This window comes from Taudactylus pleione, unplaced genomic scaffold, assembly GCF_031769625.1.
Source record: "Taudactylus pleione unplaced genomic scaffold, aTauple2 ptg000009l, whole genome shotgun sequence".
Classification (NCBI taxonomy): Eukaryota; Metazoa; Chordata; class Amphibia; order Anura; family Myobatrachidae; genus Taudactylus; species Taudactylus pleione.
This window is the reverse complement of record NW_028284412.1, coordinates 15,358,019-15,382,001: the sequence shown is the minus strand read 5'-3', so window position 1 is coordinate 15,382,001 and position 23,983 is coordinate 15,358,019. Positions and strand designations below refer to the sequence as shown.

At 44.5% G+C, this 23,983-nt stretch overlaps 1 protein-coding gene across 2 annotated transcripts in view; it reads right to left on the bottom strand.

Annotated features, from left to right (window-relative positions):
* Positions 1 to 9,770: 9,770 nt before the first annotated feature.
* GLA (galactosidase alpha) overlaps positions 9,771 to 23,983 on the bottom strand; it is a 149,126-nt gene continuing 134,913 nt past the window's right edge. For both annotated transcript variants that reach the window (XM_088467402.1, XM_088467403.1), the window contains exon 7: positions 9,771 to 10,524. In XM_088467402.1, coding sequence (XP_088323528.1) covers positions 10,267 to 10,524 — 258 coding nt within the window. In that variant the 3' untranslated portion in view covers positions 9,771 to 10,266. The remainder of the gene's footprint in view (positions 10,525 to 23,983) is intronic.

Below are 23,983 nucleotides of genomic sequence, written 5' to 3'. Positions count from 1 at the left end.
ATGGACGCAATGCCTATAGTTGCTGATATTTACGTAGATTGAGCAATTGTTTGCCATTGTACATGCATGTAAGCCGTGCCGCGCACGTGCAACGATTGATTTGTGATTACGCTCTCACAGAGGATTCACTCACAAAGTGAGTGACAGGTAGTCAGTGTTTAGGGGGTAACGGGGGGGTTGTTATAAAAATGCAGGTGTGTTGGACCATTTAAACCCTTTTCTGGGCATCCATAAACTAGACACTGCAGTTCTTGCTTGCAGCAGGAGAGCCCTCTGCATGTCTGGAGACCCACTTACTCAGAAGGCTGCTGTCCACGTGATCTGCATTCGATGTTTCCCGTTTTGTGCCTGAGCAGCGACTGTTAGATGCTTTTAGTGAGTGTCTCTAAATCATTTGCATATTTTTGCAATTGCAATCCGTGAGAGATTGCAGCTGCAATGGCATTTGTGTCCATCCCTGAATCAGGCCCAGAGATCTAACATAAAATACTACTTTGCACTCTCATTTAAATTCATTCAACAATAAGTGAGCAGGAAAAACATGACATATCTCCAAAAGCTAGCTATACAGATTTATAGTTTAAGAAAAAAAAAACAATTAAAAACTATGCCATTTCTTTTGGAGACTGGAGAAAGCCACAAAAATTCTAGTAGTACACCCTCACCTGATTTCAGCCTGTTTCAATTTGTCTTGCACCCTGGTTCAGAAGAACAGAGGAAACCTGAAGAAATACCAAGAACAACCAAGTGGTCTTTAACAGTTTGTTTATATTTTTGTCATTTCATCCCATGTGTAGAGAAATTAGCAAACTACTCGTAGTATAGGTATAAGGTGCAAGACGCATTTTATTATATTTCAGAGTTGGCCATAGTAGAAGATTCATGCAGCTACGTAAAGGTAGCATATGCGGCTGCAGCATTTAAGGAGAAAATAAGTGTTATGGTATAACATACCTTTGTTAACTCTTTTTCTTCAAGGTCCATGGGGTCCACAGCAAATACGTTGGGGTATGTGGTTGGAATGATCCAGGCAAAAAAACAGTTAAACGAGCTATCCGCTCCCAGGATGCCCTGGGTCCTCCCCCCGCCCCTGGCTATAGGCAGTCAGTTCGTTACCAAAGCCCAAGCAGAAGAAGACAAAGGATAAGAAGGAAGAACCCTTGTACTCTAGACCAATCTCTCACAGAAGAGGGAAAATATAGAGATACAGCAATAGATTACCCAATAACACCAGTTATTGGGTGGGTGTCTTGTGGACCCCATGGACCTCGAAGAAAAAGAGTTAGGTATGTTACACCATAACTCTTATTTTCTTCTTCGGGGTCCATGAAGTCCACAGCAAATACGTTGGAGATGTCCCAAAGCAGTTCCCCTAAGGGCGGGGACGCTCCTGTGTCTCGGAAGATAGGAGAATCCTACACCCAAAGGAGGCATCCTGAGAGGCAAAGGTGTGAAATGCGTAGAATTTGACAAAGGTGTGAAAGGAAGACCATGTGGCTGCCCTTCTCAACTGTTCAGCAGAGACACCCCAGCGGGCCGCCCACGAAGGTACCACTGACCATGTAGAATGTGCCATTACTGAGTCTGGCAGATTGGCCTGTGTGTATGCCTGAGAAATTGCCATGTGAATCCATCTGGCCAGCGTCTGCTTATTGGCTGGCCAGCCACGCTTATGACAGCCATACAGCACAAACAGAGAATCAGACTTCCTCATGCTGTTGGTGCGATCCACATAGCGCATGGACAACATCCAGAGAGGCCTCACCTACCGAGAGGCCTGAAGTCTGAAAGGCTGTGACCACAATTTCTTCATTCATATGAAAACAGGATACCACTTTTGGAAGGTATCCCACCCTGGTACGAAGGGTGGGATACCACTCTATCCCTATGGAATATTAAAAAGAGGGAGCGGCAAGAGAGAGCTGCGATAGCGAGAAAAAAAACGCTGTCAACCACTTGATGTCTACAGATTTCAAGGGCTCAAACAGTGGAGCCTGTAGAGCCTTGAGAACAAACAGCGGAACCTGTAGAGCCTTGAGAACGAACGTCAAATACCACAGGGCTACCGGGGGAACAAAGGGGGGCTGAACCCTTAGCACTCCCTGAAAAAACGTCCCCACATCAGACAGTGGAGCGATTTTCTGGTGAAACCAGACTGAAAGAGCAGAAACCTGAACCCTCAAGGTGGCCAGCTGGAGCCCCCGTTCTAATCCAGTCTGAAGAAAAGAAAGCACCCTAGAGACCCTAAATACCTCAGTGTCATATCTTCTCAGTGTACACCACTGAAAAAATGAGGGCCAAATCCTATAATAAATGCGGGCCGAAGCAGGTTTATGCGCCCTCAACATTGTCTGTATCACTGCCTCAGAAAACCCCTTTTTCCTCAAGATCCATGCCGTCAACGACAGATGAGGCAGATACGGATAAAAGCAGGGTCCCTGTATTAACAGATCTTGCCTCAGCGGAAGAGGCCACAGAGTGTCTATGGAGAGACCCTGAAGATCGGTGAACCAATAGCATCTGGGCCACGCTGGAGCTATCAGTATCACCATACTGCGTTCCTGCTTGACCTTCCTTATGACCCTGGGAAGAAGAGCAAATGGCGTAAACAGATACGCTAGCCTGTAATGCCACCTTACTGCTAGTGCGTCTACAAACTCGGCCATCGGATCCCTGGTCCTGGGCACCCTGTGGTTTCCCCTTGAGGCCATGAGGTCTATTTCTGGAAGACCCCATCTGTCCACCAGGCTCTGAAATACCTGCGGATGCAGAGCCAATTCTCCGGCATTTATCTCCTGCCGACTCAGGAAGTCTGCTTCCCAATTTAGGACCCCTGGAATGAACAAGGCTGATATTGTCGGAAGGTGACGCTCCACCCAAACCAGGATCTCTGATACTTCTGCCATAGCCGCCCGACTCCGTTTGCCTCCCTGATTGAGGTAGGCCACCATGGTGTGATTGTCAGATTGTACCTGAATAGGTCTGCCTTTTAGTATTCCCCAAGCCTGTACTAGAGCTCTGAATTCTGCCCTTAGTTCCAGGATATTTATAGACAGAAGACTTTCTGCCTTCATCCATATCCCCTGAAACGTGTGCCGACCTGTCACCGCCCCCCAGCCGTGAAGACTGGCATCGGTTGTGAGAAGTACCCAAAATGGGTGCCCCTGGTTGAGACGGCTCGTCTGCAAACACCATGACCGGGACAACAGAACCTCTGATGAGAGATGAATCATCTAAGATTTTATTGAGCGGTACTCCCTGTTCCAGCACAATAGAATTAGCTGTTGCAATGGTCTGGCGTGAAACTGGGCATATTCCACCAAGCTGAAGGTGGACACCATCGACCCCAGCACCCACATTGCCAACTGCACCGTCACCCGCCTGTTGCGAAGCAATTTGCGTATTCATGACTGCAGGGCCGCAATCTTGTCCTCCGGCAGATACAGTATATCCCCAGAGTCCAAACATGTACCAGTTTATGATCCAGCCGTGACTGTGCAGACAGGAAATAGTCAGTCCCAAATGATACTGCAACTCCTGTGGAGACTGCCCCAGCAACAGGAGATCATCCAGGTATGGCAGAATCCTGATGCCCTGGCGTCTGAGACTTGCCATCATAACCGCCATAACCTTGGTAAACACCCGAGGAGCTGTCGACAAGCCAAAAGGCAGTGCCTGAAACTGGAAGTGTTTGTGCCCTACCGCAAACCGCAGACACCATGAAATCCCCGAGTTCCATTGCCAACACAATCGACCGCAGTGTCTCCATACAAAACCTGGGCACTCGGATAAATGTGAGTCCTTTCAGGTTCAGAATAGGCCAGTAAGACCCATTTGGCTTCTGAATCAAAAACAGGTTGGAGTAAAACCCCTCCCGTAATTGATTCTCTAGAACCCGGGTAATGACTGCTGATTTTAGCAGGGATTGTATAGTCTGTTGAAGGGCCAAGGCCTTTACAGAACCCACTACCAGGTTTATGCAAAAGAATCTCTGGGGATGACTTCTCTGGATGTCAGGGCGTACCCCCGGGAGACCACTTCCCAAACCCAGGCGTCTTGTCGTGAGATGCCAGGCATCTGAAAACCAAAGAAGTCTGCCTCCTACCCTGGGGTCCCCCAGGGGGAGGCCTGTCCCATCAGGCCACGGGTTTATCCTGGGACCTGGAAGCCAGACGCTTGTTTGGCCAGGGTTTCTTAGGCACTGGTCTTCTGCCCAAACTGATTCTAGCTGAGGGCTGACCTCTGACCTTTCCCTGCAGCCAAAAAGTTTTAAAGGACGACTGTCTAGGTCTGGCCACAGATGCTGAAGGTAGACCAGCCGCTCTAGAGGCTGCCACCGTAGCCACAATCTTATCTAATTCCGTGCCAAACAGAATACCTCCCGTAAACGGAACGGATTCTAGGGCCTTCTTGGACCCTGCATCTGCCTTCCAATTCCTTAACCACAAGGCTCAGCATGCCACAATCGAGACCGCTGATGCGAGACTGTGAAAGTATACCAGCATCCAACGCTGTGTCTCCCAAATAAGACGCTGCTTCCTTGATATAGGAAATAATCTCCAGCTGTTTCCTGGAAGCTTCTGGCAGATTCTGCCAGTGCCTTCATCCATTCTTCGATGGCTTTGGAAACCCAAGCCGTAGTCATAGCTGGACGATGTGCATCTACCGATGGCGGAATTACCCATTTGGCACACTCCTCTGATGGAAATGGGTATAAGGCTGTCATCTTAGAAAGATGAAATCTCCTATCCAGACAACTCCATGCTTCCCCCATCAGCTCTGAAAGGTGCTCTGATTTGGGGAACTCAGCCTTAACCACCTTCTGGCGCTTAAATACCGGCACCTTTCTCTGTGGTGGCTCCCCCTCATCTATGTTCAGTACAGCCTTGACTGCCCTAATTAAAAAAGGGACATCTGCTGCAGAAAAATGATCCTCCTCTTCTCCGGAGAGAGTCTCCTGAGAGGAATCATGTACTTCCTCCTCCGATTATGTATCCGAGTCCGTGGCCTGGCCTACGTGAGGGGATCTATCTGCTTGTAGCGGTTGCTGAAAACCTGTGGAATATTAGGCATGGGTTGCCGGTAGAAATTTAGACAACATGCATGTGTAGTGAGTGATAGTCTCACTCAAAAAATAAAAGACCATAATGGTATCCCTTGTATCAGTCACGGTACTGCATAATGGATGTGACAGAGCCAGCAGTGGTAATTACCAGTCGCCATGTTACTTTCAGGTGGAGCAGGGAACCATAATCAGAGGGAACGGCAGCCCACAAGTCTTTAGCCTTTCCACGGGTAGGCACTGTTACTCGTTTCTCTGCCTCAAGCCCATCAGCGGTTTCCTCAGCCAGTGATTTGAGTGAGACTATCAATCGCTACACATGCATGTTGTCTAACTTTCTACCGGCAACCCACGCCTAATATTCCACAAGCTCACTAACTACAAGTGTTCTAACTGGATTTTCTTACAGCTTTTACCCTCGATTGGAATTGCTACATATAGCAAAAATACACTCATTTCTCCTGGGAACTTTGTCTTAGAGATTTTTTTACAATATTGTGTTTCTCTAAAGGATACAAACTATCCCTTCCAAATGGAGCGATAAATCGACAATTTAATGCTATAACAGGGTTCGTAAAATACAGGGAGTTGGGGACCCAGTTTTTAAAACTCAGCGGGTCCTACTGTGTGTGCTGTGTGAAGTGCTGGACACAGACTGGCTGGAGACATGAGAACTACAGCTCCCAGAATCCCCGCGTCTGCCGGCGCCTTCTGCAGCTCCCGCTCCCTCGGACTCTCCCTGTTCCTCTTCTCTACTGAACCTCCCACCTATGCTCCGTGGCTCCCCCTCCCCGCTGGCTTCCACCTCCTGCAGACTGGCAGCACATCCTGTAGGTGCAGGTGAGTAATGATGCATACACACTGTTACATTAGTAACAGTGTGTATGCTGGTAGTAAAGTGCTGCTGCGCATGTAAGGAGAGCTGGGGGACAGGACACGTACATACTGTGCAGGCACTGATCACAAGAGCTGGCAATCTACCTCCCTGTGCCAGCTCTTGTGATCAGTACCTGCGCAGTATGTACGTGTCCTGTGTATATGTGTGCAGGAAGTGGCTCTACATTGCGGGGGAGCATGCCCTGGTGTCCCCGAGGGTATGGAAGAGGGGTGATGGGGGCTCTAGGCAGGGTGGGTAAGATGGAGAGGGTGCACCCCGTGTTCTACCCCCCCCCCCCACGTGTGTATGTAGGTGACGGCGCTCAGTGATTGCTGAGTGTGCGCAGTGCTGACCCCTGGGGGTTCTCTCTGGTTACTGCAGTAGGGGAGCATTAGTCCCGTGCCCTTTGCACTTATTCTGGGCAGAGGATTAAAGATTATATGGTGTATATTTATCGCAGGGTAATAATCCCACCAAAGGGCATCAATATTATTCATATAAAGCATTTTATTCAGAGCAGTAATATGATGCTTTCATTCCTCTGAGACACCTATACGCTGTGAGCTACAGAGCTAGCACTCCATTCTCCAGCTGCCACTGTCCATAGTGACCATCTAATACTAATCAAAACACAAGACAATCTTTGAAATTGCCCCACAGGCCATAGGTTACCCCCATACTGTGTTTATTTCCATAATAAATACACAATACTATAGGCAGGGTTACTGGATATTCCTTACTGTAAACTACATTAGAGGTAGTATGTAACTGTCAGGATGGATACTGAAAATTACTTTGCAGTTCCACAGCATAAACACCTTACCCCAGCACTGCCTATCCCTAACCTCCTCTTTGCCCCCAACGCTATCCCAGCTGTCTACCCTTGTCCCCTCTCTACTCTTAGTACTACCTGCCCCTAACCTGTTCTTTGCCCCCAGTAATGCCAAAGCTGCTATCCACCCTTTACCCCTTCCTACCCCCAGCACTACCTGACCCTAGCCCCCTCCTTGCCCCCACCACTGTCGCAACTGCTGGTTGTACTTACCCCTCCCTACCCCCAACAGTGCCAGCCCTAAATTCCCTCTTGCCACAGCTCTATCCCAACTGCTGCTTGTCCTTAACCCCCTGTACCCCAACTGCTGTCTACCCCCAGCACTGTCCCAACTGCTTCCTGCCCTCAAACCCTATAATATGTGATGGGACCCAAAAACAGTGGAGTAGGACCCCAATTTTTCAAAGTGAGGTGTCCCTGGGACCCACTATTTTTTTCGCTCAGCGCGATCACTGCTATAAACATCCCAAATCAGACTTCTTTTTTGATGTTGTGCTGCTAAGCAGATTCACTTGGAATATTCTGTTTATGTAGCACTATACCAATATTGTGGTGCATGCTGATTTTATTGTGTATTCAATTTTTGTGATTTATGCTTTTCATTTATTTTTCATAATTTCTTTTAATTATGTATTTTATTTTTTGCTCATGATCTCTTATTGCTTGTTATGTGCTGTATATTTTGTGTTATTAAAATACACCTTTTATGTTTACTAGCACCCTACGTACTTATCCGGTTGCTGAAAAGCTGCTGAAGATGATGCCATGCCTAGACTTGAGTGCGCATACATGTCCATCCAAGATGGAAACATAGAGGGCATAACCATAGGAGGCTGCACCTGCTGAAGGTACCCCCACACTGGGGCTGCTGGGGCTGCCAATCGTTCAGCCACCTGTGCCATAATCTGGGAAAAAGAAGCCCAAGGGGATTCTGGCCCAGAGGCTGGTAAATTTGACAGATGTGGTGACTCTTTAAAACAGTGACCACATAATCCATTTTGTATGAAATCTTTTGGGGATAACCCCGCTTTGCAGGCCTGTGTTCAGCCACCTGTCTTTCAGACTCTTTAGACATAACAATGATTTCTTATGACAAGTTCTGAGTACACATGTGATTTAGTTTCACCCCAAGTACCCCACACACCTGTAGTAGAGGGTTATAGGGCGAAACAGCAGTGATAGGTTACAAACTGACAGTTATCGAAATATAAACGGCAGTACCACACACAGCAGCTTTCAAATTTACATGCAATGCATAAACACCTTAAATGGGCATATGTAATCTAAGCTCTTAGTCAACTACGAACAGCCCCAGGCCTAGTAGGATAGAGAGCTCTGTAATAACTTGTCACCGTTGGAAAGGTATACAGTGAGACTGATCCAGCCTCCTGAGTGTACAGCTGCTTGAGAGCACCTGAGAGTGATCTCTGGCTGACTCATATCGAGGGAGGCTGGGAAGAGCAACCCAGATGCGGGAACCTTAGACTGGGCCAGCGTGAGGGTTGGGGGAGGGTCTGCCGGGGAAAAGCTCCCCTATGCTGCATGGATCCACCCGGCATACTGACATGGCCGCCGCCAGCTAGTCCCCGGCTGTCAGGATCCCTCACGTCCCGATGGTCTAGTGTAGGAGACAGTCTACCTGGTTCCTCACTGCAGCGTTCCACCGTCCAGTCTCCCACCGGAGGACGGACCGCCACGTGGTCCGGCATCAGCGGCCGCCAACACCACCTTACCTGCATCCCCTGTACCCAGTTGTACTCCAGGGCCCTGTGCCCCTGCTGAAATAACTGGCTTTACACCAGTGTTGTGGCACCAGTGGGTGTAGATGGAGCCGCGCCATGGGCATCCGCCGGATGCTTCGCTGCTTCAGGTCTCCCCTCAGTCAGCGCGTGCCGTCTGCTCAGGTGGAGAGTGAGCTCTCCTCTCGTCTCTGGGCAGTGGCGGATCCAGGGGGGGGCGATTGGAGCAATCGCCCCCCCCCCCCTCCCCAGCACAGACAGTCCGCATCATGCACTGAGCTCAGCAGTCTGTGTTCAGCCTGTGCTTTGATCGGAGCCTGTGTAATCCTGGGTGCGCGCATTACACAGGCTCCGATCACAGCACTGGCTGAACACAGATGTCTCTCCCATAGTTCTGAGGAGCAGCCTGGCAGACCAGAGGGCGGAGGACGGATGCGGGAGTGGGTTTAAGGTAAGTTTATTTTTTGTGTGTGTCAGCGGCTATAAGGGCACTACAGGGGGCATTAATATAAGGGCACTACAGGGGCATTATTAATAGGACATTACCATATGGGCTCTGCAGGGGCATTACTATGGGGTAATTTCCATTATATGGACTACTATAGGGGCATTACTATGGGGGCGTTACCATATGGGCACAGGTGCATTACTATGGGGCCATTACAATATGGGCACTACTACAGGGGCATGGGGAAGGGGGGCGCAGAGAGATGGCTGGGGAAGGGGGGAGCAGGGAATTGGTGGGGGGAGTGGGGAGCTGGAGGAGGGGGGAGCAGAGAGATGGCTGCTGGTGCTCAAACTGTGTATTCCCACATAGTGAATACATAAATATATACATTGTAATAATAAATGTGGCCACAAAAAAAAAACCTGTAAAGGGGAGGCATTGGGAACAGAAAGGGGAGGAGACATTACACGAAGAGTAGTCATAATTAATCGCCCACCCCTAAAAGAACAGTCTAGATCCGCCCCTGTCTCTGGGACTGCTCCTGCAGTCCCACTGTCCATGCGGTGCCTTACGCACCAAACAGGAAAAACTGAGCTTGTTTAACTGTTTGGTGACTGGATCACTCCAACCACATACCCCAACGTATTTGCTGTGGACCCCAAAGAAGAAAACAGTAGTACAGTATATTCACTTTGCTTACTCCAGCAGAGAACAGTAGTATATGTACCTGCTTGACAGTGATAGTAGTAATGTACAGAACTCAATTGAAATACAATGTGTAGTCTAAAAGATCAAATAAAAATATGCTTTATTGCTATTAAATGATTGAAAAAAATCAGTGTAATAATGCAAATAGATTGCAGCAGCCCACTATAATACTAATAGTATAGAGAAGAGGGATTCAGATGCACACTGCCAATTAGAAGCAGTCACCACCCTTACTATACTTTCCCACGTTTACATACCCCCTCCAACCTCCTTTCCATCTCTCCAAGCGTCATAACCACAAAATGCGCCTCAGTTGCTCTTACAATACATGCTAAAAATGTTTGATACTCGTGTGCAGTAGAAAAAGACAAAATTTGTAGGGGGAAAAAACTTAACCTTTTCTAAACTGTCATCAAATGTATTTTTAATACAGGACTTTACACAAGTACAAAATTAATTATCTTCACAATTAAGGGAGCACCCTTGCTCCCTTTTGAATAATTTCTTAAACATTGCTACTTATAATTCACCCACTTTCCAAACGGCAGTCAGGCACTCCCATCCATATTTTTGGTGACAAGCTTCAATTCTATGTTCCTTTTATTCCACCTTCAGCAACACAGTGCCTGAGGGGTTTACCAGCAGTGGCAAGGTGCAAGTTGCATTAAAGTATCCATATTCATACCTTTTGGGAAGTAACTGTGTCACATAACAATTGTTTTTACAACCTAATCCTTTCCAGAGTATAGATTGTGAGAGCAGGAAATAGCGTGCACCACCGATCTCTTGACGATTTGTCACAGAAACTGCTAATGACCTTCTGGCTAGAGGCTTCTCCCATAGGTCAAAACTATCCACCTGAAAGTACAGCAGTGTATGATATTGTTATTATATATTGAGGGGAATTGACAGAATGTTAGAAGAATGCATATATTAATGCAAAATAGAATCCTTTATTTTGAGATAAATATTAAATACTCCAAATGTGCTCCAAGACTCCATACAAGTGGTATAAGTGTTACTCTTACACTTCTAAAAAGACATATACAGACATGTATATACATACTAAGAAATAATGGGGTTGATTCTGAGATGTGGGCTACACGCAAAAGCAACAAATATTTACCCTGTATGTAAAAACATAAATATATTTCCTTCCTTGCATTGCAACATGGTTTGTTCTAGATACAAAGTTACCTGTGTTTTTGTCTTGCTTTGCTCGCAACTCAGAATCAGTCCCAATGTGCTGATGTGGTGCAATGATCGACTCCTTGGTCTTTGAACATTATGACAGGCTTTTCTATCAATAATCATGTCTCTAATTCTGTATGATGTAAAAGTAGACATGAAATCGGTATGTAATACTGACAGACGGGATCCAAGCAGTCAGAATCCCGACAGGGTTAACATACCGACTTGGTGGTCGGTATGCTAACCCTCCCCCTCTCCCTACCCTAATTCTCCCTCCCTGGTGCCTGAACCTAACCTCCCCCTCCCCTCCCCGCACCCTAACCCTCCCCCTTCATGCTTAACCCTAACTCTTCCCCTAGTGCCTAACCCTAATCCCTAAACCTAACTATCACCCCCACCCCGCTATTTAACTTCGGCATCCCAACTGTCGTGATGCTGGCGCCGGTATCGTGACCGGCGTCTGTAAGCGTCGGCCTGCCTTCCGTCAGGATGCTGAATGCATACCAAATAAACATAGTGGATCGAAAGTTTTAATGTAAGAAGCCATCTTGCAGCACTGCACTAATCCCCAATCAACAGAACATATTACAAATTTGTAATAAATAAACACATTATATATATATATATATATATATATATATCTGCAAAATGTCTGTCCCTGACATGCACAATTAGTGTGTGTCTCGGACAAGCATGTGCAGTGGAATTATGCCATTATCAGCAACTGAGGTGCCCTTATTGTATGATATTCTGAAAACCATCTTTCTCTAGAATAGCCACCATTTGTAGTCATAGACAACAATTACATACCCTCTATGGGAGTATGGCGACAGCTCTGGCTGCTTAATCCTAGCTCAGTGTGCAGTCAGCTGTTTGCCAGGTTAGTCATCAAGGCTGTTTTGACTGTCCCGACAGTGGCTGCAGCTGGCGGGAGGGTTAGTGGGGTCCAGCAGTTACTGGGGCAATGCACAACTGGAAAATAATTCCCATGAGAATTTGCTGAGGTGTGGAGGAACATATACTGAGCTGATTGCAGGAGCCCATCACATACTCCTCTGACCCATAGAGATTAGTAGGTGAGCTACAAAAGCAATTTCAAAAACTTAATAGCACATTTTTTGTTAAAAAATTGCAGCTTTAAAGGCATATAATTTAAAATCCAATGTATATATCAGCCTAAGATTTTGAATATATCTTCACACCCAAGTCATCAAGTAATATTCCAAATTGTATTACAATCTGAAATGGTCAGGTTGAAAGCCTGTGTTGAGTTGGTGTGGAATAAGACCCCTGGTAGATTGCACATAGATGTTAGAGATTGGGTGGAAGCACTGTAATATATTTAAGACCAGAGATGACAAGGACAACAGAATCAAGACCCTGTACAAATATCATGCGAGCCACGGTTTCAATAAGAATAACACATCCAAATATGTATGGTAATTTGAGATTGAAAAACACTTTATTAAAAAACACATTCAACATGCATAGAGCTTATTGCACACCTAGGATAAAATTTCTTATTGGACAGGCAGAAAGCGCGAATTGTTATAAATGTGATTCTGCAGATGCAGATATGTACCATTGTATATGGGAATGCCCAGCTGTCAAACTATTTTGGGAGCAAGTATATGTATATAATAAAAATAATTTGGAAATAGATTTCGCACTTTCCCCAGAGTGGGCATTATGGGATAAACATATTACGGATTTAAAAAAAGGTGAAACGATATTATTAACAAAAATTGCAGCTGCGGCAAAAAAGGCAATAATATAAAAATGGATTGAAACTAGCGCACCAACAATAATAGATGTGATACCAAGAATCACATACTTGTTCAACATGGAATGGGTTAACACAGTTTTAAACAAGGAAATATTAACAGAAAAATCTTTGCAAGTTGGCTCCGTATGTAAAATTTGACATACATTCATATTGTCTGTCTGACAATATGAATGTAGCTTTAAAAGAAAGTTTCCAAAAGACAACTTGGTATAATAATAGAGTAATAGAAGGCAATGAACCATTTTGAATAACACAGGAGAAGAGGAGAGGGAGAAAAAAAAAGGAGCAAAGAAAAGGGATAAAAGGAGGGTCTTAATCTGTACAGCTTGCACGCCTATATCTGTGTGTATAGTGTATGACTTATATATCAACCTTTTGAAGGGGATATATGTATCAATAATATAGATAGTCAAAACCTGTGTGAGATATAAATAGCAATGCTTACATTTATCAGGATATTGAAACATACCTCAGTAGCCATTGTTGTAAGGTCACCACAGCATATTTGTTAATAACATGCTTTTCTCCTTTATAGACTGGGAAGTGGGTGATAAATATATATGCTGTGTTTAAAATATCTTAAGGACGATCCATATTGCATGAAAAATTAATAAGTACATAAAATGGTTTAAGCATGTATTGAATATGTAAAGAAGACTAAATATATGTACTCAATGATAACAGGCTATGAATGTGAGATATTATATTGTAATATTTTACACTTTTGGAAAATTAATAAAAATTATATTAAAACAAAAAACACATTCAACACACAGTCGGGTGCATAAATATTGGGACATTGACAGAATTTTCATATTTTGGCCTCTATTCACCACTACAATGGATTTGAAATGAAACAAACAAGATGTGCTTTAACTGCAGACTTTCAGATTTCATTTGAGGGTAATTACATCCAAATCAGGTGAACGGTGTAGGAATTACGACAGTTTCAATATGTGCCTCCCACTTTTTAAGGGGCCAAAAGTAATGGGACAAACTAAACAATCCTAAATCTAAACTTTCACTTTTTAATACTTTGTTGCAAATCCTTTGCAGGCAATATCAGCCTGAAGTCTGGAACGCATAGACATCACCAGACGCTGGGTTTCATCCCTGGTGATGCTCTGCCAGGCCTCTACTGCAAATGTCTTCAGTTCCTGCTTGTTCTTGGGGCATTTTCCCTTCAGTTTTGTCTTCATCAAGTGAAATGCATGCTCAATCGGATTCAGGTCAGGGGATTGACTTGGCCATTGCATAACATTTCACTTTTTAGCCTTAAAAAACTCTTTGGTTGCTTTTGCAGTATGCTTCGGGTCATTGTCCATCTGCACTGTGAAGCGCCGTCCAATGAGTTCTGAAGCATTTGACTGAATATGAGAATTCATTCTGCTGCTTTTGTCAGCAGTCACATCATCAATAAATACAAGGGAACCAGTTCCATTGGCAGCCATACATGCCCACGCCATGACACTACCACCACCATGCTTCAATGATGAGGTGGTATGTTTTGGATCATGAGCAGTTCCTTTCCTTCTCCATACTCTTCTCTTCCCATCACTCTGGTACAAGTTGATCTTTGTCTTATCTGTCCATAGGATGTTGTTCCAGAACTGTAATGGCTTTTTTAGATGTTGTTTGGCAAACTCTAATCTGGTCTTCCTGTTTTTGTGGCTCACCAATGGTTTGCATCTTGTGGTGAACCCTCTATATTCACTCTTGTGAAGTCTTCTCTTGATTGTTGACTTTGATACATATACATAAACCTCCTGGAGAGTGTTCTTGATTTGGCCAACTGTTGTGAAGGGGTTTTTCTTCACCAGGGAAATAATTCTCCTGTCATCCACCACAGTTGTTTTCCGTGGTCTTCTGGGTCTTTTGGTGTTGCTGAGCTCTCCGGTGCGTTCTTTCTTTTTAAGAATGTTCCAAACAGTTGATTTGGCCACACCTAATGTTTTTGCTATTTCTCTGATGGGTTTGTTTTGATTTTTCAGCCTAATGATGGCTTGCTTCACTAATAGTGACAGCTCTTTGGATCTCATATTGAGAGTTGACAGCAACTGATTCCAAATGCAAATGTCACACCTAGAATCAACTCCAGACCTTTCACCTGCTTAATTGATAATGAAATAACGAGGGAATAGCCCACACCTGTCCATGAAATAGCTTTTGAGTTGATAGTCCCATTACTTTTGGCCCCTTAAAAAGTGGGAGGCACATATTGAAACTGTTGTAATTCCTACACCGTTCACCCGATTTGGATGTAATTACCCTCAAATTAAATCTGAAAGTCTGCAGTTAAAGCACATCTTGTTTGTTTCATTTCAAAACCATTGTGGTGGTGAATAGAGGCCAAAATCTGAAAATTCTGTCAATGTTCCAATATTTATGGACCTGACTGTATGTATGTATGTATATGTGTGTGTGTATGTATGTATGTATGTATGTATATATATATATATATATATATATGTCTTGATAAAAGAGCAGCAACTGTGATACGTTCATAGTCTAAAGCCAGTCTCAGCGTGTTTATTATTGATTACGACCTGGGAATGCCGTCCATCAGCAGTGTGGAGTGTATTGAGTCAGTAGGAATGGCACCCAGGCGCATATGTCTTAATACTCAGGAGGGCCGAGCAACACAAAACTTCTTATATTTATATACACACACACGGGTGGATAAATAAGTAAAGTAACAAGACCTCTCACATGTGTAATGTTTTCTATTTAATTCTAATTTCCTGCCAGGCCAGAGCAGGTAGACCACTGCTTCCCCTTACGGCCATTAGACTGCACCTCATATCAGTCATACTGTCCCAACATCAGTTGTAAGATGGCGGGGCTGGTGGAAAAATGGTAAAAAATTGAGTTGCACAGTGTGATCAGATTTCTGCGTCTAAAGGGCACATCAGCAGCTGAAATTCATAGCCAAATTGTCAAGGTGTACAGTGATAATGTCATGTTCACTGAAACAGGTTTGGTGTACTGCCTTTGATAACATGCTTGGCCGCTCTTATCACTGCTTGTCTTGAATGTATGCCCTGCTGTTATCAAAGGGGCAGGGGAAAGTGAGCCTTGGCAGCTCGTAACAGTACCCCCCTTCAAGAGGAGTTAAGGAACCCCTAAATCCAGGTTTATCCACAAAGGATTTGAAAAAGGCCTTTTCTAGACTGTCCGCAAGTAAATGCCTGCAAGGAAACCAAGACCTCTCCTCTGGTTCATAACCTTTCCAATGGACTACGAATTGAACTTGGCCTTGAACTTTGTTAGAATCCATGATTTTTTCCACTGTGTATTCTTAGTAACCATTGCTGACAACTGGGGGTATCTTCCTAGGACAGTAGAACTTGAATTTCTTGGAAATGACAACTGGTTTTAAGAGTGAACAATGGAAGGTATTAGGACTTCCTAAAGACCTTGGAAGTTTTAAACAAAAGCAACAAGTATTATGACCTGTAGCAACAGGATTTCTAGGTACTGATAGAGTTAACAGTTGCACAGAAGGAGTATTTCTAAGAGACTTGTTTCTGGAACAGACTTCAAAAGCTAAAGCAAATTATTTGACAACTGTATAGAACGGACTAGGAGTTCCTGGGTCTTGGAAATTCCAGGATATCCTGGCACCTTGCTTGAATGGATCTCAGACAAACAAAACCTCTGAATCGTTCAGGAATGAACCAGGAGGAGTTTCAGGAGGAGCCGGATCGTGGAGTTGAGTGAGATGAGAAGATAAATCAAATGCCAGTCCAGCATGAATGAAAGTTGCAAGACACAGCATCAACTTTGATATACTTTGAGCCAGGTCTGTAAGTGATAATGAAGTTAAACCAAGCAAAAAATAATGCCCAACATGCCTGTCGGGAGTTAGGCCTTCTCAATAAAAACTGTGATCACATTCCTGGTTCCTACCAATATCTCCAGTACACTAAATTGCAAGGAGCCCTGGATTTCTGACATCATAATTGGACTCAGCAGGAGAAAACTTCCTTGAATGGAAAGCACAAGGGTGCAGCTTATTGTCCACAGGATCACGTTGGGAGAGGACTGCTCCAATTCCCACTTCAGAGGCATCTACCTATTATTATTATTATTATCGTTTATATGGCGCCACAAGTGTTCAGTAGCGCCTTACAAAGTACATAAACAAATAGGTTGATTTACAGTGACACAGTACAGTACAATACATTACAGGACATGGATAATATACATTGCTACTTTCACCACCATAACACCCAGATAAGCTACAATGCAAAGCAATCAAGTGTTAGGTGCCCTGGTAGAGAGTAAGAAGTAGATGAAGGTATAGTAAGGAGATGCACAAGAGGGTAGAGGGCCCTGCTCATAGGAGCTTACATTCTAAGGGGGTGGGACAGACAGACAGGGGTGAAACAGATGGGGTAGGCAGGGAGAGAGGAGTATGTAGCAGCAAGTTAAGATGAGAGCTGGAAGGCTTTGATGAAATAGTGGGTCTTGAGAGCACGTTTGAGGGATTGTAGAGAGGTGGAGAGTCTGATGGGAAGTGGGAGAGAGTTCCAAAGGTGGGGAGCAGCGTGGGCAAAATCTTGTAGGTGGGAGGAAGTAATCAATTGACATGAGAGGCGGCGTGCATTTGATGAACGAAGAGGGTGGACAGGAGAGTGAAGGGAGATGAGATCAGAGATGTAAATAGGAGAGGAATGGCTGAGGGCTTTGTAAGTGAGTGTGAGAACCTTAAATTGCGTTCTAAAGGGGAAGGGGAGCCAGTGGAGTGCTTGTAGGAGAGGGGAGGCAGATGCAGAGCGTTTTGAGAGGAAGATGAGCCGAGCAGCAGCATTGAGGACAGACTGGAGAGGGGAGAGAAGGGATTTGGGGAGGCCAGATAGGAGAAGGTTACAGTAGTCCAATCTGGAGATGACCAATGAGTGTATGAGGGTTTTAGTGGCATCCTGGGTGAGAAAGGGTCTAATCTTGGAAATATTTTTAAGATGAAAGTGACAGGACTGTGAGAGATTCTGGATATGTGGTTTGAAGGAGAGGGAGGAGTCCAGGATAACTCCAAAACAGCGCACTTTGGGGCTAGAGGAGATAGTTGTGCCATCAATTGATAAAGAAATGGTGGGAAGTGTGGTTATGTAGGGGGGAGGGAAGATGATAAGCTCAGTCTTAGACATATTAAGTTTAAGAAATCGCTGAGACATCCAGGAAGAAATGGCAGAGAGACAGTTGGAGACACGAGAGAGGGAGAGAGGTCAGGGGAGGAAAGGTAGATCTGAGTATCATCAGCATAGAGATGATATTGGAGGTCAAAAGAGCTGATTAGTTCACCTAGTGAGGATGTATAGAGTGAGAAGAGGAGAGGTCCAAGAACAGAACCTTGGGGAACACCCACTGCAAGAGGCTGTGGGGGAGAAGAGGAGTCATGAGAGGAGACAGAGAAGGATCGGTCAGAGAGGTAGGAGGCTAGCCAGGAGAGGGCAGTGTCACGGAGACCAAGGGAGTGAAGGATTTGCAGAAGGAGAGGGTGGTCCACAGTGTCAAAAGCAGCAGAAAGGTCAAGGAGAATGAGCAGAGAGTAGTGGCCCTTGGATTTAGCAGCAAGGAGGTCATTGCTGACTTTTGTGAGGGCAGTTTCAGTGGAGTGGAGAGAGCGGAAGCCAGACTGAAAAGGGTCAAGGAGGGAATGAGAGGAAAGAAAGGTGGTAAGGCGCTTGAAAACAACATGCTCAAGGAGCTTGGAAGCAAAAGGGAGGAGAGAGATGGGACGGTAGTTGGAGAGAGTGTTAGAATCAAGGGTTGTTTTTTTTAGTATGCGGGAGACAAGGGCATGTTTGAAAGCAGACGGGACAGTGCCTGATGATAGGGAGAGATTAAAGAGGTGGGCAAGATGGGAGCAGGCAGGAGAGAGGTAGCGGAGGAGACGTGAAGGGATAGGGACAAGGGGGGAGGTGGAAGGGGGGGAGGACTGGATGAGGGACACTACTTCCTCTCCAGATACAGGGGAGAAGAAAGTTAGAGTCGGTAAAATTGAAGGAGAGGGGTGATCTGGGAAGAGAGGCTGAAGTGGATAGCAGGGGGACTGGTGGGATATGATGTCCTGACGTATGGAGTCAACTTTAGATGTAAAGTAGGTAGCAAAATCAAGGGCAGAGAGCGAGGAGGGGATGGGCGGAGGAGGGAGTTGAAGGTGGTGAAGAGACGTTGGGGATTTGAGGACTGAGAGGAGAAGAGGTTCTTGAAATATGACTGTTTAGAGAGGGAAAGGGCAGCACTGTATGATGAGAGCATAAATTTGAAATGGAGAAAATCAGCCTTACAGCGTGATCTTCTCCACTGTCGTTCGGCAGTTCGCGAACACTTTTGCAGGTATCTGGTGCATTTGGAATGCCAGGGTTGAGGTGTAAATCTGCGAGGGTGAATAGTGATCGCTGGAGCAACAGACTCCAGAGCAGAAGTAAGGGAGGTATTGTATAGAGAAATGGCTTGTTCAGGGCAGGAGAGAGAGAGAGAGGATAGGGGAGAGAAGTGAGTCAAGCTGGGAAGAAAAAGAAACGGTGTCAATAGCGTCAATGTTACGCTTAGTGATATTGGCCTTAGGAGGTAGAGGAAGGGAAGGAGAGAAGGATAGGTTAAAAGAGAGAAGGTGATGGTCTGAGAGGGGGAATGGGGAAATGGAGTAATCAGAAATATCACAACGGTGAGTGAAGACCAGGTCAAGTGAATGCCCACTCACATGGGAGGGTGAGGAGGTCCATTGGGAGAGACCAAATGAGGACATGAGGGTGAGGAGTTTGGAGGCAGAGGCTTCTGTGGGGATATCAATAGGAATATTGAAGTCACCTAGGATAATAGAGGGAAGGTCAGAGGAGAGAAAGTGAGGAAGCCAGGAAACTAAGTTGTCAATGAATTTGGAAGGAGGGCCAGGGGGACGGTAAATGACAGCTACTCTAAGGTGAACTGGTTGGAAGAGGCGTATAGCATGAACCTCAAATGTAGAGAAAGTAAGAGATGGTTCAGAGGGTAGGAGTTGATAGAAGTAACCGGGGGATAGAAGGACCCCTACCCCACCACCATGGCGACCCACAGGCTGAGGGGTATGAGAGAAGATGAGGCCCTCAGAGGAGAGAGCAGCAGGGGAAGTGGTGTCAGAGGGTGAAATCCAGGTTTCAGTAATGGCTAGGAGATGCAAGTTTTTAGAGATGAAAAGGTCATGGGTGGGTACGAGTTTGTTACATACTGATCTGGCATTCCAGAGGGCACAGGATAGAGGGACAGTGTTTGCGGGAAAGATGTGAATTAGATTATTTGGGTTGCTGTAGCGAGAAGGTGAGTTTAATATGGGTGGCTGAGATGAATGTAGTGGAGAGATTATGCGGGGACCAGAGCTGGGAAGGGAACCTGTAGGTGGTTGGCAGGGAGGGAGTTTAATATGATTTGGGTGGTATGGGGTGACACGGAGAGGAGGTTTGGAGGAAGGGTTATCAGTGGGGTAGTAGGACAAAGGAGGGGTAGAAGAGAATGAAAGTGTAATAGTGGGAGAGGAGAGGGAGGACGGCAGACAGGAGGGGAGATAAAGGAAGGAGGAGGTGGAGGAGACAAGGGGGAAATTATATAGGTGGAAAAAGGGGGTAGAGCAGAGTATTAGGTAGACAGTGAGTGGAGGGGGAGGTACACATGATAATGGTGTGGAAGAGTTGGGTAGGGGGAGGAAAACTAGATGTGGGAATAAAGTATGAGTGCAGAGAAGCAAGTAACAAGGAAAATGTGCCTGCAAAATTTCCAAACTATTATTGAGCAGAAGAAAAGAGGAGAAATGGAATATTAAAGTAAACTGAATTAGAAGACAGATGACAGGCTAGGAAAAGAAGAGAGGTGGGAAGATATTATTTCTAAGACATATACTAAAATTGGCACTGAATACAGTAAGCTATGAGTTGTTTGTGAAACGAGCGAGTCAGTACAAATAATAGCAGGTGTAAGTTCTTATAGTGAGCAAGCAGAGACCATTGAGGATTGTCCAGGTGATGCAGACAGCAGTTGCTTGTAGTGTAGATATTGTGAACTTACATTTGTTGATTATACTTTGTCCATATGTTCTTGTTAAAGAATAGATTCAGGTTAGAGTGGTCTCCTTCTGTTTAACTTCGGTTTAATGCCGGTATAATGCCGAATTTGGTAAGGAATGCACTTTTACAAATTATGCACTTCTAATAATTATGCCCTACTCAGCCCAGGGGCCTTCAGCCTCTCATATGAAACTTAAATAGTCAGTGCTTGCATGTGTATGCAATGAATCCAATCATCCCCCAATACCCTCCCACTAATATGGCTAGCAATAAATGTCCTAACATAAACAAACAGTGAAGGCCACAAACCTAAGAAGAACTAGGTCTAGTAATCTATACACTTTTCAAATAATTAAAAATTAGATGGACTCCTCATAAAATGTAGACCAGGTTTGGATGACAAAGTACTGGAGCTGAGACAATGGCCCTCATTCAGAGCCGTACGCTCTGAGCAGAGCGCACGCTCTGAATGAGGGCCGGGCTCCATTTTCATGGAGCGTCCTCCTGGACGCTCGTATAGCTGTGGGTCACCACCCACAGGCTATACGAGCGTGCATTGTGATGGCCGCGATGGTCGAGACCATCGCGACCATCGAAATTGCGAGCCGGAGCCTGCGGTTGAGGTTTTCAACCGCAAGCTCCGGAGTGATTTTGGCCCTATCAGAGCCAAAATCACTCCCACTGACATCACTAGTGATGTCAGTGGGCCGGCTTCTGACGGGAGGCGTTCCCGTGGGAACGCCCCCGTCAGGGAGGCACGCCCCCGGCACGCCCACCAAAGGGGGCGTGCTGTCAATCAACATTGACAGCACGCCCCCTTTGATCGGACACAACGAGCGAAGGACTTTCCTTCGCTCGTCGCGTCTGACGCATGACGGAGCTCCCTCCGTCGTGCGCATGCTCAGTGCATAACATCGACCCACTTGCGAGCGGACAGCCGCTCGCGAGTGGGTCTGAATCAGGCCCAAAGGCTGTAAGCCATAATATTAGAAGTGCAAAATTATTATTATTATTAGTTATACCTTCAGCTGATATTGTTTGTGAATTGAGACCTCTCCTCTTCTCTTCTTATCATCTACAAGTACTTGACTACAACACCCAGTATTTACTGCTGCCTTGTATTTGAATAGCCCAGCTTTGAAGAGTATCTGGGGTGGAATAAAGAGACATTTTTTGGAAGATAGTGACTGTAAACCTAAATGGATCTCTTCCTCATCCATTAGGCTTGGCCTGGCAGGACTCTACCACTGGGGATCTATTACCACTAGGGGGTGGGGAAAATGCCAGTGGGGTTCTATTGCCGCTGGGTAATCTGTTAACACTTAAGGCTGGGAGGTACAATTACAATGAGAGCCTATAGAGATATGGGGGAGGGTGCTAGAATACTTTTTTTTAAATAACATTCTTAAATATTTAAAAAAAAAAAAACACATTCTAAATTTAATTTAAAAAAAAAAAAACAATTTCTGGGCAGTTTTGCCCAAAAAAACTAGTGTGTCAAGTGGTTAATGGAGTAAAAATTCTCAAATATACTTGTCACATTTATCATTTCTACAGGCCACACAACACCCACACCTATATAACTCCTTTGTTTTGGTGTGACCATCTTTATGTTTTGGAATGCGAATATGGTAATTTATATTTACTGTAGGTATGTTTATGTAATTTTAGAGGTGTATGTGAGAGTGCTTATACATAACCACAATAACCTGCTGTTACTAACATACTAAAATAATATTAAAAGAAAAAACATGTAATCAACAATACTAATTCTTCTCTATCATTTTAAGATCATGTTTTTCTATTAAAATTTTAATGCAAAACAAACTTTAAATTAGAATTAATAATTGTTGAAAAAAATTATATTCGAAATTTCAACTCATAACATATTAATTTATAATAAATTTTAAAAGACACAAGAAATTGTAAAAATATGACTCTTCTATGCTAAATGATGACAAAGATATAACTTATACCCAGAGGGCGTAACTCGTAACACTAGCTGTTGTCCCCTGGGATTCCTTTTCTCTCTTTCTCTGTCTCCCTCTTTGACTAATTCTCTTTATTCCCTCAAACACCCTTCCTTCTCTTTTGCAATTCCAAATCAGTTTCAGATGAAAAGAATATATATGAGCTTACTTTGGCGTTGTCTGAGTCTCTGGAGTTCTTTTTGAGATAAGCTCTTACTGTATAATATTTTTATCTTGAACTGATTGGGATACCAGTAAAATGTTCGTTTTGGATTGTGGACATGTAAAACATGTGATATGCTGGCAAACTGTTTCAGTTATGTACAGGCTTTTTCACATTACCTAACAGTATTATGCTATGTGCTCCCTTCTGTCCTTAATTTGGTAGTTCTTACTAATATGTATTTGAGTGGAACTGCTGGTGAGGAATCAGTAAAACAACACTACAGTGAGCTGATCAAGTTAAAAAAAACAAGAGATTGATTCCTTCTTACATGGTGTAACCCTGTCCGACTATTTTTGGGACAAAAAAATACAACAGGGTTCCGGATAACAAATTTGCCTACCATAAGGCAGATTTGTGCCGTAAATTGGTGTCAATTTTAAATAAAGTATGTTTTGATTTGATCTTGTTAGTACTCGAAGAATGTGGTAGAGAATTGAATCTGGTAAGAGATAAAATTAAGACCTTTGAGACACACCCTCTAGTAGAGATTCCGACTGATACTACCTGTGATTGGATGTCTAAATTGGGTACCCATGTTGAGAAATACAAACAGGATTGCAATAAGTTGGCACTGCACGATTGATATTGTAAGCCAGTGATTCCCAACCTCGGTCCTCAAGACACACTAACAGTCCTGGTTTTAGTGATATCCATGCTTAAGCACAGATGGTTAAATCAAAATAACTAAGATACTAATTAAGTCACCTGTGCTCAACTATGGCTATCCTTAAAACCTGGACTGTTAGTGTGCCTTGAGGACCGTGGTTGGGAACCCCTGCTATACACTAACATCCCCCATGGCCGTAGACTGGAAGCAATGAGACGGCTAATTATAAATAATCCTGACATGATGGACCAGACATTGATTTTTTTTTCCTGGAGCTTCTACAATTAACCTTGATGAGAAATTATTTTTTATTTGATGGTCATTTTTATATCAAAACCCATGGATGTGCTATGGGATCTTTTGCCACACCGGCTTGTGCTGATAGCTTTATGTTTGGTGTAGAAAGATATATTTTTCTAAGCAATACTGAGTTTTATAGATACATTAAATTCTACACTAGATACATTGAGAATGCCTTCATGTTGTGGACGGGTA